The following is a 14,321-nucleotide window of genomic DNA, read 5'->3' as shown; positions in this document are numbered from 1 at the left end:
GAAATTCTGCCCCATGCAAGTTATGCCTTAAGGCAGAAATTCTGCATTTTTTTACAACTTCTGCCTTGCAAAAAAAATTAAAATTTTCACTGAGCGGGGGTTCGAACCCGTGATCTGGTCCCAATAATAAGGGCAAACCTTAAAGACGACCAATTTGAAGGGCAAAACTTAAAGACCGCCCCAAATGAAGGGCAATCCGCGCAAAAAAAAGATCATCCCAACTAATTTATTCGTAATGCATTGCAGAAATCTCCAACATTTAACCTGTTATAACACTTTCATTAAAAGCTTTAATAAGGCATATATAGGAATCATACATTCGCAGGAGGAATATCTCATTCGATTTCTTTTGCAGAAATGATGGCTTATTACTCTAAAGCTGAAAATCATTTTTGCAAAAAAGACTGGAAAGGAAGAACTTGGAACAGAAAACTAGCTAGGCCTAGAGATTTAGGGCTTTTATTCTTTAAGAAAATTGTTAAATAAAATATCATACAATTAATTTTTAGTAATTAGAAGAGGCTCATAGAGCTAGTGGGGGTAGATTTGTCATGTCATAATTTTATATTAGTAATAAATAGATAAAAAGAATTGTTACAATAAAATTAAAATAAGGGAGGTAAGCGTAATATTAAACCACGAGGGAGGTCAGTGTAATAAAGCGCTGAAGGAAAGATTCTGAAATTATCCCAAAAATTATGAAAAAGAAATATTTATAAATTATATTACAATAGATATTTTTATTTATAAAATATTTTTAAAAATTATATAAATGTAATGTTGAGTTGATTTAGTTTGACTTTTTTTAGTTAAAACCTAACCAATTTTTTTTCCCAATATCAAACCAAATCACTAGTCCGATTTTGACCCGAATTATCAATTTGGTGTTGTTTGTCGATTTTCATTGTACACCCTTATTTATCAGTTAAAAGGATTTTGGACGGATAATAAGAAGGGTTTATCTGCAACAAACATTGTGGGACACTTACAACAGGTGAATAACGATTTTGGAAGACAAAAAGAACTAGCTTGCATTTTAGTTAGCATCAGTTTAACCGATGAAATGGCTAGTTAGGTCCTGTGGTTAGCTAGCTTAGCTAGTCCACTGGTTGATTTTAGTTACTGATCTTTTTGTATGCATACATGTATTTACCTAACATTTACAGAGAAGGATTGAATTCAGTTGCTATGCAGTCTTCTCACTAGGTCCTCTCATGATCTTCAGTTCATTTCATTTCAGTCTTCCCTGAGCTGGACAAGCATTCTGGAGCTTACTCAGTAGCTCCTCAAGTTTTGGCATCAGATTTTCCCCAGGATCATAAAATGGGCATATAGGCAGCCATAAGGATTGTGGCACACTAGAAGTAATCACGGAGTGGTCACTATGATTAGTATGACACGATGCTTGTACTGGAAGAACCAGTTTTCCAGTTTCAACCTTAGCATCATCGTAAGCATGTGAACCACCAATTAGATGTGAAGATGCTTGTCCAGAACCACAAATCTGGTCATCTGCAGAGTAGCCCTCTAAGGGCTGAGAAAATACTTCTTTTGAGTAGTTTGGTGTCACAGTACGAAATTGAGCATCTGTAGATGTGGGTTGAGAAGATGACAGAGAAGCATTGCAAATGATAGAATCTGGACAAACTTCTGTCTGCATTGGTAACTGGCAGACGCGCTTATGTTTTCGCTTTTGCTGTCGGGACTCGTGTGCAGTAACACCCTCAGTAGCTGAGGCAAGACGTTTTTTTGTGGCAGCTTTTTGCACTTGAGAAATTGGAGCACAGAGAGTTCCTTCATCTCTGTCATGGCCGGAGTGTTGCTGTCGGGACTCATGTACAGTAACACCCTCAGTTGCACAGAGAGTTCCTTCATCTCTGTCGTGGCCGGAGTGTTGCTGTCGGGACTCATGTACAGTAACACCCTCAGTTGCTGAAGCACGACGTTTATTTGTGGCAGCTTTTTGCACTTGACAGATTGGAGCACAGAGAGTTCCTTCACCTCTGTCGTCACCGCAGTGTTGCTGTCGGGACTCATGTACAGGAACACCCTCGGTAGCTGAAGCAAGATGTTCTTTTGTGGCAGCTTTTTGCACTTGAGAAATTGGAGCACGGAGAGTTCCTTCACCTCTGTCATCGCCGGAGTGTTGCTGTCGGGACTCATGTACAGTAACACCCTCAGTAGCTGAAGCAAGGCGTTTTTGTGTGGCAGCTTTTTGCACTTGACAAATTGGAGCACAGAGAGTTCCTTCATCTCTGTCGTCGCCGGAGTGTTGCTGTCGGGATTCATGTACAGTAACACCCTTGGTAGCTGAAGCAAGGCGTTTTTGTGTGGCAGCTTTTTGCACTTGACAAATTGGAGCACAGAGAGTTCCTTCACCTCTGTCGTCGCCGGAGTGTTGCAGTCGGGACTCATGTACAGCAACACCCTCAGTAGCTGAGGCAAGACGTTTCTTTGTGGCCGCTTTTTGCACTTGAGAAGCTGGAGCACAGAGAGTTCCTTCATCTCTGTCATCGCCGGAGTGTTGGTTCGGGATCCTTAGGTCTGCCATCTGCCTTTGAAGCTTTGCAATACGAGCTCGAAGAATGTCAGGTGAGTATTCTGATTGAAGGTTGCGAGACAAAATGCATTTAATTGCAGCTCTCAACACAGATATTTCACAATTTATAGCCTTTTCCTGTGAGCAAGTTTGGTACATTATGAGCACAGAACCAAAACTTAACCGTTCAAAAGATAAAAGAGATGAGTACTTACTTGGGCTTCACGAGAACCGAGTCCATTATCACGTATTTTCTTGGCTTGCTCTTTTGAGTATAGCACATAGTCTTTAAGGAGAGGCACAGGTGGAAACAAGTCAACAAGTTCATACACATAGATGTACCTAATTGCCAGCAGCCACTGTTTTCTCTTAATCAGATTTTCAATAAAGCCTATAAAAAAAAAATATAGAGAAGTCAGTTGTAAAGAATAGTTAGGATAAGAAGAATGACACTGGCAGAGAAAGATAATCTCCGACATCAATTTAAGTGTCAAGTAGAATGAGATGGAAAATAATTAGTTGTAGCATATAGGTGGAAATTTTCTGCTTCAGTGTGCAGGAATGACATGTTAGATGAAATAAGTTTCAGCACAAAGACCCATGTATCAACAGTAGCTAATGACCCTCTATCCAAAATAATGACTACTAATAGAAGATGTAATTATACTAGCAGTCTAGCACCCCAAAGTCTCACAATAATCAAAGATCGTAAAATAAAAAATAATACATATACACACACATACAAAAACAAACAAGGTTCATCACCCATTAAAGTTGCTATCAAGTAACTATACTTTATGCACTCTGATTAGAACTTCAGAAAGTTGCCAAGTATGCTGCAAGGAAAGAATGGAAAGGACAATAACAGACAACTAAAAAGGTTACTGTTTAAAGATCCAGTCAAAAAATATCACTTCGTCCTGCCAAATAAATAAAACCATAAACGTGCATATTGTCACAGAGAGAAAACATACTTCACAACTGAAGTAGAACATAAATGCTAATCCAATACCTTTGATGAAATTACCAACTTTCTCTCCCAATAAAATTAGAAAGCATTGCAACTAATTAAGTCTCTTGGAGAAGGAACAAAAGATGATCAAACTATTTACCATAGACAAAACATCCAAAAAGGCCATAACAACATGAATTGGTCAATCAAAAGATAACAGTCATGCATGTGAGAGCTGAATAAAGTTGAAAAATGGAAACCCAACATATAACCAGTAGCTGATATCATGCTTGGTCAGTATGTGCATATGCATAAAAGAAAGAAAGAGAGAGAGAGAGAGAGCATACATGGGATCTTATCTGCTAACTCTAGGATTTTGAACAGATTAATTGCTCTTGTAGAATTGTAAACAATCTTCAATAGACGTAGAAGCTCATCTGAATCAAAAGATGATGATAATTCAAAAGTAGCTAGAAGTTGCAAAAAGCCTAGGACCTCTGAAGGATTCAGCTGCGATCCGGTAAATGTTTTTTGCCACTCAACAGCAAGCACAATTGCATCTATTTTAACCTGTGGTGTTATTTCTGGAGAAACTTCTCTCAGATGTTCCAACAAATCAGAGAAACTCTTCATAACTAATGGGCCATATTTATACTTCCCCAAATTGGCAGAACGACACTTCCGCAATGCATCCAAGACAACCTTTGCAGGATCTGATAAAAAATGAATAAAACTTAATGAACAACCAGAGGTTAAATCGCATCCCTTGCGTTTCATCTCCACATTGTTGGAAAGAGGTTGAGTTTTAGAGGGATGTTCTCCTGAGAAGGTTAAATAGAACACACGATGTCATTAATATTCCACAACAATAAATAACACATAAGACTGACCAAATTTTAATTCTTACAAGAAGTCTTACCTGCAATACCAAGTACATGAAAAATCGGATATGCATTATCATCCTGTGCTGCAGTGTGGCACAAACTCTCAAGCTCATCTTTATCGAAGGCAGATGCCAAGCCGTAGGCACCCACTAGAAGCAGAAAACCCAAGATTCCCAGATGGTCTTCTGTTTCAGCTTTCATCTTTTCTTTCCAGTCAAATGCAAGCTTGCGAGCTTCCAGTTTGGCTTCTGGTTTAAGTTTTGGTGAGAGTATCATCAATTGTTCCAGTAGAAAGATGCAACTTTTCCGGATAACACTACGAGCAAATAAAATTTCTTCATTATGAGGTCCTGGAGGATAAAATCCTTCAAGTGCTTCCAACACAAGCATCCCCGAGTCAGATGACAATTTGAGAGCTCTAGAGATTTCAATCCGCAACAACTCCTGTTCTTTCCAATGATTGTTCAGAAAAGTCTGCAAGTTCTTTCCGCCCATGCTCACAAGGATGGCAGCCATAGCATTGGAATGACCTAACATGCAAGTGGAGGCCTTTCCAGTGGATGAGGTATAGCTGAGGGCCTTGATATCAGCTCGAACAGATGGACTAGTTGATTCCTTGTGTTTCAGCTGAGTCTGCTGTGGTTTTTGAGCCTCAGAAATGACAGATGCAGTTACATCTGCCTTGAAACCTGTCATCAAAACTATTTAGTTGTCAAAATCCTTTCTGCCTTTGAATAAATGGAATGACAGTAACCTGCTCACATTTAATCTATCACCGACAACATACCATTCTATGAATATCCACAATGCAGCCATAAAATAGTTGAGAATGCTAAGAACGTGCAAGGAAAGCGTATTTTGATCAAACTTTTCAGTATTTTTTTAACGGAAAAGGTCCAAAAATACCCCTAACGTATGGGAATTGGCTCACAAATACCCCCAACCTATTTTTTTGGCTCAAGAATACCCCTCAAACTAACACCCTAATTTTGATGGTATTTTTTCAATTTTAAAATGCTATGTGGCTTATTTTGATTGGCCACATATATTATTTAATTTAAAAATTAATCCCCACCCATTTAATTTAAAAATCAACTCCCAACACCATCTCAACCACCTTAGTTTGATTCTTTCTTCTTCTTTTTCCATTACAGAATCCTCTTCAGCTAAGCAAACAAAAAACACACAAAAAACAAAAACAATGGGGGATCAGATGGCTAGAGGAGAAGAATTCATTAAAAAAGCAGAGAAAAAACTCCACGGTTGGGGACAGTTTGGCTCAAAATACGATGATGCTTTAGCTTTGTTTGATAAATTTATTAGCTAAATTGATAATCGATTGCTGGTGTTATTTTTATTTTTATTGTTATTTTGATGAAATATTCTACTTATTTATTTTTTGTTTTTAGATTTTCTAGTTTGAGCTGATTCAGAATGCTTATTTTAAATTTATTCAATAGAGCTGCTAATTGCTTCAAACTCGCTAAATCATGTTAGTTTTACTAACGCCAATTGTTAATATCTTATTACTAATAGTTACTATCTTTGATGAAATAATCGACTTCAGTATTGTAGTTTTGAATCGACTTCAGTATTGTAGTGATTGCCTGTGATTTCATTTTTTAGGATTATTTTCAATCAATTGTTGCTAATTGCTTCAAACTCGCTCAATCAACAACAACAACAACATACCCAGTCGAATCCCACAATGTGAGGTCTGGGGAGGGTAAAGTGTACGCAGACCTTACCCCCACCTTGGAAGGTAGGGAGGCTATTTCCGAAAGACCCTCGGGCTCAAAAGAAAACAAGGGAAAAGAGTCCGATACGGACAAGCAAATCAAAGCAATGCGAAAATGAGAAATAATAAGAGCAAAGAAATCATGATAAAACAGCATGGACAGACAAGACCCAACACATAAAAGCAGGATAATAATACTCCTAAGACGGGAAAGAAATCCTCGTGGCCCCCCACTAGCCCTCTACCCTGATACTCGACCTCCACTCCCTCCTATCACCGGTCATGTCTTCGCAAGCCGGTTAGCGCCATATCCTCGCCGAATCACCTCTCCGGTGCCTTCTTTGGCCTACCCCTCCCTCTCTTCAGGCCCACCACTGCCAGCCTCTCACACCTCCTCACTGGCACATCAACACATCTCCGCTACACATGGCCGAACCATCTCAACCTCCCTTCCCGCATCTTATCCACCACTGGGGCCACACCTACCTTGTCCCGAATCACTTCATTCTGAATCCTATCTCTCCTGGTATGCCCGCACATCCATCTCAGCATCCACATCTCTCGCTACCTTCATCTCCTGCATACGAGCTTTCTTAATCGGCAAGCATTCCGTCCCATACAACATAGCTCTTTGCCTAACCACCGCTTAACTTTTCCCTTAGCATAAAAGGCACCTTTTTATCGCACAACACCCCCGAAGCCGAGCTTCCATTTCATCCATCCCGCTCCAATACGATGTGTGACATCGTCGTCAATCTCACCATTCCCTTGGATGATCAACCCGTGGTTAAGTTACAAAATGGATTAGATTAAATGGGTGAGGATTAATTTTTAAATTAAATAATATATGTGGCCAATCAAAACAAGCTACATGGCATTTAAAAATTGAAAAAATACCATCAAAATTAGGGTGTTAGTTTGAGGGGTATTCTTGAGCCAAAAAAATAGGTTGGGGATATTTTTTTACCAAATAGGTGGATGGAGGAGTATTTTTGGACCAATAGGTGGATGGAGGGTATTTGTGAGTCATTTCCCATACGTTAGGGGTATTTTTGGACCTTTTCTGTTTTTTTAATAAAGCAAGTGCTATTAATAAACGGCATCAAGAAGATGCAAGAATTACAAGATGTGGCATTTGAGCTTACAAAAAATCTCTGGCTGACTATACAAACTATCTAAGCCAGAACTAGTGAGTTAATAAAGTCCTGAAGATGTTCTGCACTAACGGCAGGATACAAATTGGACCAACTAAACAGATTGGCAATACACCTTGCCTTTAAAATACCTAAAGAAGTTGACTATTCATCAAAACATCTCCTATTGCTCTCCAACCAGTATTTATCAAATAAGGCATCTATTGTTTGAAGATAATAAAAAAAGTACGATGTTAAGAGACTTCAACACCTCCAGAGGAATTGGCCACTTAAAGTTAAATCTCAGACAAACCATTCCTTTCTTTTTTTGATTAAGACAAGCATTTCTTTTTCCCAGTTACAACATAATCTATTAGTTCCTCACCATTTTGGAACAAGCTTTAGTGACCCCAGATCAATGCTAATAGTAAAAGAAACCTCGTCACACTCCTACTATGGCAGTTTGCACACCAAATGTTACACGGATATCTGCATTCTGCCCTGTCTTTTCGTGCTACAGAGCAATACAAGCTGTACCAAAATAGTACTACAACAACAACAACATACCGAGTGAAATCCCACAAGTGGGGTACGGGGAGGGTAGAATGTACGTAGACCTTACTCCTTAACCCTACCTTGGGAGGTAGAGAGGCTGATTCTGGTAGATCTGCACGAAACTAGTACACTTTCACAAATGAATGCAAAGCATCCCTTGATTACCCTATGATCTCATAATCAGATACCTAACAGGGGACTGTCTGATCAAATTGAATATCTTTTCACTTCAGACTAGTAGGCAAAAGTATATTCATTAATCAAATGCCAATCACTAATTAGCGTTGGGCAATGCAAAATCATTCCTTTACAATCATAATCCATTAAAGCTTATTTACTTTTTTTTGTAAACAAAAGGCTCATTTAATTTCTATGACAATTTTTAATATTTATTTTAAAGTTAAAAAATATCTAACTATGTAATTTCAGATTGTACAACCAAACATGATGCTTACATAATAATTATGTAATACCTTATGGAAAATAAAGTAGAACCTTGAATTTACTATACTATGTAATTAAATGATATTATAATTACTATTCTAATAATTACATGGTGTTGTCCCAAACATAATTTTCCAGGCATAGCTACTTATCTACATCAAATTTGTATTTTCGACAAGAGAAATATTGTACTAAAATTTTTTATTGTTGAAGAGGTAGGGGTAAGGTCTGCATACATCCTGCCCTCCCCATACCCTACTTGTGGAATATTGTACTAAATTATGATACTTCAGTTTTGTTTCAATAAAATAGCATTTTGTTAATAAAGTCATACTTTTCAATCAAGAGTTTAAGCTGCAAATCACGTGTGCCTTAGATGCTAGTAATACAAATTCCGGTTGCATCAATAGCTAAGTGATTGAGACTGCCAAAACAAAATCTAATTGATCATCACTATCCATCTGACTACGTACTAGACCTTATCCTTTCACCATATTTCCTATATTTATGTGAATAAAGAATGCATAATAGATAATACATTAATTTTCTTACCCCATGGTAGCCTAGGTTCGGCAAGAAAAGATGTAGAGGGAATGCTACAAAAAGAATAACATATGAATATAATCTATACTTACAAGGAATCTTCTCTGTGAAACCAAGAAGGCGACACAACTCCTTTGACTTGTTATGCTCAGCTACGACAGCCAGCAGGTTCATAAGCTCATCCGGATCAAAAGCAAAGACCAGATTAAAAGAAGCCAACAGATACAAGAAGCCCAAGATCTCTAATTGATTCCCAGTCATTTTAAACTTCCACTCACTTGCCAGTTTCATTGCTCTTTCTCTCACAGTAGGTTGAATCTTCGGTGAGACTCTAATTAACTGCTCTAACAGAAGAATGCAGGTCTTCCTGGCAACACTGCCCTCAAACTCTGTATCTCCCTTCATCATCATCAAGTGGGGAGGATAGAACCCTTCCATTGCATCAAGCACCAATTGTGCAGGGTTGCGAGACAAATGAAGGGTCCTAAAAACATCATCAGACATTGAATCTAGCTTCTTCTCGTGCTCATTTAAGAATATCTGTAAAGCCTTCCCATCCATTGTCAGAACAAGTTTTATATCAGCAGAATCAGTAGAGGTGGTATCAGCTTCTACATTGTCAATAGGCTCAGGAGCATTACCAATAGTTTTCAGTTGCTTCATTTTTTCCTCAAGCACTTTAAACCAATCTTCCATGTGTTTTTCTCTTTGTTCAACCTCTCTAAATTTCACCTCAACCTGTTTCTCTTTAAGTTCTATATCTTTCATGCTTTTCTTGAATAATCCTTGTTCTGTTTGGTATTTTTCCTTTTCTAGTTGAAACTCACCATTAACTAAATCCAGTTTCTTCTTCGTAGAATCAAGTTCTTCTGAGGGCTGCCTATATCCCTCTTGAACAGAACTAAGCTCTCCCTCCCTTAATTGGAGTCTTTCCTCAAGTAAATTCAACTCCTGCTCCTTGAGTTCAAGTTTATTCTTGATTGTATCCACACTCTTGTCCTTGTGCTCCAATTTCTTCTTCATTGTGGTCAGGTGGTCTTCATTGATAGTAAGTTTCTTCTTTAAAGAATCCAAGTTACTTGTCTTCCCTTGGAGTTCCTTCGTCACAGAATCCAACATAGTTACCTTCTCTCTTAGTTCCCTTTTACAAGAACTAAGCTCTCCCTCCCTTAATTGGTGTCTTTCCTCAAGTAAATTAAACTCCTGCTCCTTGAGTTCAAGTTTATCCCTAATTGTATCCACACTCTTGTCCTTGTCCTCCAATTTCTTCTTCATTGAGGTCAGGTGGTCTTTGTTGATACTAAGTTGCTTCTTTAAAGAATTCAAGTCACTTGTCTTCCCTTGGAGTACTTTCGTCACAGAATCCAACATAGTTACCTTCTCTCTTAGTTCCTTCCTAATAGAACTGAGCTCTCCCTCCCTTAATTGGACTTTTCCCTCAAGTAAATTCAACTCCAGCCCTTGGAGTTCAAGTTGATTCTTAATTGTACCCAGACTCTTGTCTTTGTGAGCCAGTTCCTTCTTCATTGAGGTCAGGTGGTCTTCCTTGATAGTAAGTTTCTTCTTTAAAGAATCCACATTACTTGTCTTTTCTTGGAGTTCCTTTGTCAACATAGCCTTCTCTCTTAGTTCCTTTTCTCTGAGTTCCTTCGTCGCAGTGTCCAGCCTATTTTCCTTCATTGTAAGTTCCTTCCTCGCAGAATCCAAGCTCATTACTTTTGTTTCAAGTTCCCTCGTCGCAGTGTCCAGCCTATTTTCCTTCAGTATAAGTTCCTTCCTCGCAGTGCACAGCCTATTTTCCTTCATTGTTAGTTCCTTCCTCGCAGAATCCAAGCTCGTTACTTTTGTTTCAAGTTCCTTCGTCGCTTTGGTTAGCCTATTTTCCTTCACTGTAAGTTCCTTCCTCGCAGAATCCAAGCTCTTTACTTTTGTTTCAAGTTCCTTTGTCGCAGTGTCCAGCCTATTTTCCTTCATTGTAAGTTCATTCTTCGCAGAATCCAAGCTCGTTACTTTTGTTTCATGTTCCTTTGTCGCTTTGTCTAGCCTCTTTTCCTTCATTGTAAGTTCCTTCCTCGCAGAATCCAAGCTCTTTATGTTTGTTTCAAGTTCCTTCGTCGCAGTATCCAGCCTATTTTCCTTCATTGTAAGTTCCTTCCTCGCTGAATCCAAGCTCCTTAGTTTTGTTTCAAGTTCCTTCTCCCTCGATTGTAAAATATTTTCCTTAACTTGAGAATCTTCAGCGAATTTTCTCTCTTTCAAATGAAGGGCATCTGATTCTTCGCGAACCTTATTCAACTTTTCCTCAAACTCCTTCTCCTTCATACTAATCTCCATAAACCTATTTTCAACCGACTTCTCAAGATTCTCTATTTCTCCCAAAAGGCGTTCCCCCATCTTCTCTTGCTCGTTCAGCTTTTTCTCTCTCAATTTCACAGCTTCATCAAACTCATGTTTGACTAAAATGAGGTCTTTCCAGTGGCATTCCAAATCCCTGATTTCTGTCTCCCGAAATGCACAAAATTCTTCCTCTTTTACCTCAACTTCTTTCCGTCTCTGCTCCACGGATTCCCTGATCAAGTCAAGTTCATGAGAACTCTCGACCACTGATTCTTTTACTGAACTCAAGTGCTTCTCCCTGACCTCCAGTTCATCGAAGCATTGTTGGAAACCCTTGGTGGTCAAGTCAGAAACCTCTTCAAAACTCTTCCATTCATTCATTAACATCGACATTGTTTTCCTTAAACCCTTCTTCATCACCTCATTTTGTTGCATAACTTCGGATATCTTCTCCAGTACAGCCATAAAGAGCGTTTTATTTGCTCATAGAAGAGCAACAAAATGAGACACACCAGGCTTCAACCAGCAGCTTTTTCTTGAACCTGTAATGCGGCGTTAAAAAGTGGATTAGAGATAAAGCAAAACAACAACAAACAACATACCCAGTGTAATCCACAAGTGGGGTCAAAAGGGAAGGTAAAGCACATGAAATAAAAAGGGAAATGCAATGGAGTATAAGAAAAGGCCAGGAGTGAAAGCTAACTGTGTGTTTGCTATGGAGGGAAAAAAAAAAAATCTAATTTTCTCATGCTTAGCTAGTCAAAATATTTTAGAAAATACTTTCTCTAAGAAAACAAGTTCCTTAAAAGTGAGGAAAACGACTTCCCTAATGAAAGTAGGGAAAACAAGTTCCAGAAGTGACGTTCCAAGTTCATTATCTCCTCCCAACCCACCCAACACCCCCGATCCCCACCCCATGACCATCCCACCCCCCGCCACCCCCACTCCCCACCGCATCCTACGCCCATGATACGATTTAAAATGGAAGAGCTTGGAGCTTGCAGGTTTGCACTTTGAAGATAATGGGAGAGGTCAGCTAATTAGTTAACAAGTTCTACTTCTTGCATTTAAAACCTCTGTTGCTCGGACTCTCCAAAAATGTTGCCGCACCCGTGTCAGATACTCCAAAAATACACTAGTTTTAGAGTATCCACATGCACCCATCGACATTTTTGAAGAGTCCGAGCAACATAGTTTAAAACCACTTAGCTAGTTTGCTTTATTACTTAACTACCATTATAAATTTTTAGTCCCTAGCCTCCTAAATCACTACATGTTTCCTTACCTTAGCACTAGTTCTAGCTTACTTCTTCAGTTCTTAGCTCAAATTCTAACTTACAGCACCCCATAATGTCCTGCTAAATTACATATAAATGCTCTTGTGATAATTTTTTTTTTCTTACTTACCGAGCACTAGAAAATAAGCAACAAGCTTATTTTCCAAGAAAAAAATCTTCCATCATACCAAACACACCCTATAAGGAAAAAGAGTGAATACCCATCTCCAGAAAACCCCCTAATACTCAAAATATGCAGCTACATTTTGGGTTCATAACCAAATCTAAATTTGAGGTTAATGGGTCAAGGACAGAAGCATTGTGGGAAGGTCATAGCTAAGAGAGAGAGAGAGAGTAGGGAAATACCTGGAAGTAGCCAGCTAAATGATGAGGGACATAGGGGAATGGTCGGAACATTGGAGTGGAGTGACCACCCGTCCAAAAGGTGACTGTCAAGGAGGGAAGGGTTGTTGTGTTCTAGAACTCACGGAACCAAACTGACCCGAACCAAAATACCCCAATTTTTTTATTTTTTTATTTTTTTATACAAAAGTATCTTTAGCGCAGTATTAAAATATATTCCTCATTCTCCTTTAGCGTAATAAAATACTGCGCTATAGGCAGCAACATAAAACCCGATCGGGTTTCACCATTGGTCCCATCCATGGCCAAAAAAAATTCAAAAACGCCATTGGAGGCGTTTTGAAGGTGGTCCCCACTTCAAATGACGTCATTTTCTATTAATTTTCATCAGGAAAGTTTAGATTTGAATATTTAAAGTCGGGAAGGCTTTGTTAATATTCTAAGTTCGAATTTTGAAAAAAAGCGGCGTACAACTCCATTAAAATAACCCTATAAAAATCTTCGATTAAGATTTTCTACTATGAACTTTTGTTATTATTTTATTATATACATTATATTCTAAGCATGTTTAACATTTAATCATCGTTAATTTCCAAAAAAAAAATCAATTTTTTTTGTCCTTGATCGATCGGGCTGGGCAGGGCAGTAGCTTTTGCTACTGTTCCTTTTTTCTTTTTGTCTAATTTATTATTTATTATATGTTTATGAATTGTTAATTTGTTAGATGTTTATGAATTGTTAATAGTATATGTTTATGAATTGTTAATTTGTTATATGTTTATGAATTGTTAATAATTTAATTGTTTACAAATTGTTTAATATAGTAATGTACTATTATTTGTATAATATGCAATTATTAATTAATTAGTTGTTAATTATTGATTATGAATTGATATTTTGTTAATTGTTTATGAATTATTATTTTGTTAATAGATTATGAATTGTTAAATCTATATTATTTTAAAAGCATGAATATATATGTTAAATAAAAAAAATTATCTAAAAAAGAATAGTTAAAGTTCTTCTTTTAATATTTATGTTCACGGAAATAAAAATTATTATGAATTTCATAAATACATACGTTAACGATAAAATGCAAAGTTTCTAAAAAAAAATGTGATTGACGAATATACTCTTTTAGTCTAATTTTATCATATTTGTGTTGGCTATTTGGTCAACTAAAAATTTATCACATATTCAAAATAGAGTTTTAAACAAATATTACTGCTGAATTTTGATTCCCAAACTAATTAATTTAAAAGTCTTTGCCATCACATAATTCAAAACCCTGTGTCCTTACTATCACATATGAAATTTACTGCACATTTAATGTGACGAAAATTATTCTGAAAAATAATTATTTTCTTCCAATATTTGGTTGGAAAGTGAAAATAATTTTTGGGAAAGACTATCTACTAAAGATTGATAACAAAATTATCAAATCAAATATTCAGAATCGTGCGAGCCAGTAAATATTTGATTTTTATACATTCAAAATAAATATTGTATTCAAGATAATAATTAGATATTATTTTTTCAAGTTTCTTATCAATAGA

General features: G+C 37.4%; 1 protein-coding gene across 3 annotated transcripts; it reads right to left on the bottom strand.

Annotated features, from left to right (window-relative positions):
• Positions 1–1,012: 1,012 nt before the first annotated feature.
• LOC132068717 (uncharacterized) lies at positions 1,013–12,908 on the bottom strand. Of its 3 annotated transcripts, none has more exons than XM_059462395.1 (7): positions 12,769–12,908; positions 8,881–11,667; positions 4,411–5,076; positions 3,839–4,312; positions 2,755–2,930; positions 1,883–2,677; positions 1,013–1,807 (listed from the first exon to the last, which is right to left on the bottom strand). In XM_059462395.1, the coding sequence occupies exons 2-7, from the start codon at positions 11,588–11,590 to the stop codon at positions 1,232–1,234; spliced, it is 5,397 nt and encodes a 1,798-aa protein (XP_059318378.1). In that variant the 5' UTR covers positions 11,591–11,667; positions 12,769–12,908; the 3' UTR covers positions 1,013–1,231. The 3 variants fall into 3 exon arrangements, with proteins under 3 accessions (XP_059318378.1, XP_059318380.1, XP_059318379.1); XM_059462397.1 differs by having other exon boundaries at positions 4,411–5,064; XM_059462396.1 differs by lacking the exon at positions 12,769–12,908 and adding an exon at positions 12,624–12,729.
• Positions 12,909–14,321: the final 1,413 nt, after the last annotated feature.

Source organism: Lycium ferocissimum, chromosome 8 (genome assembly GCF_029784015.1).
Source record: "Lycium ferocissimum isolate CSIRO_LF1 chromosome 8, AGI_CSIRO_Lferr_CH_V1, whole genome shotgun sequence".
NCBI lineage: Eukaryota > Viridiplantae > Streptophyta > Magnoliopsida > Solanales > Solanaceae > Lycium > Lycium ferocissimum.
The sequence above is the reverse complement of the archived record's forward strand: the minus strand, read 5'-3'. Positions and strand labels throughout refer to the sequence as shown.

Bases quoted from the DNA above. Each gene is read 5' to 3' on its own strand.
- LOC132068717 (XM_059462395.1), bottom strand. From the start codon at position 11,590: ATGGCTGTACTGGAGAAGATATCCGAAGTTATGCAACAAAATGAGGTG. The intron at 5,077-8,880 runs GTAAGTATAGAT...ACAACTAAATAG, and splicing joins TTTCACAGAGAAGATTCCTT to TTTTGATGACAGGTTTCAAG. The intron at 1,808-1,882 runs GACAGAGATGAA...CACTCCGGCCAT, and splicing joins GACAGCAACACTCCGGCCAC to GACAGAGATGAAGGAACTCT.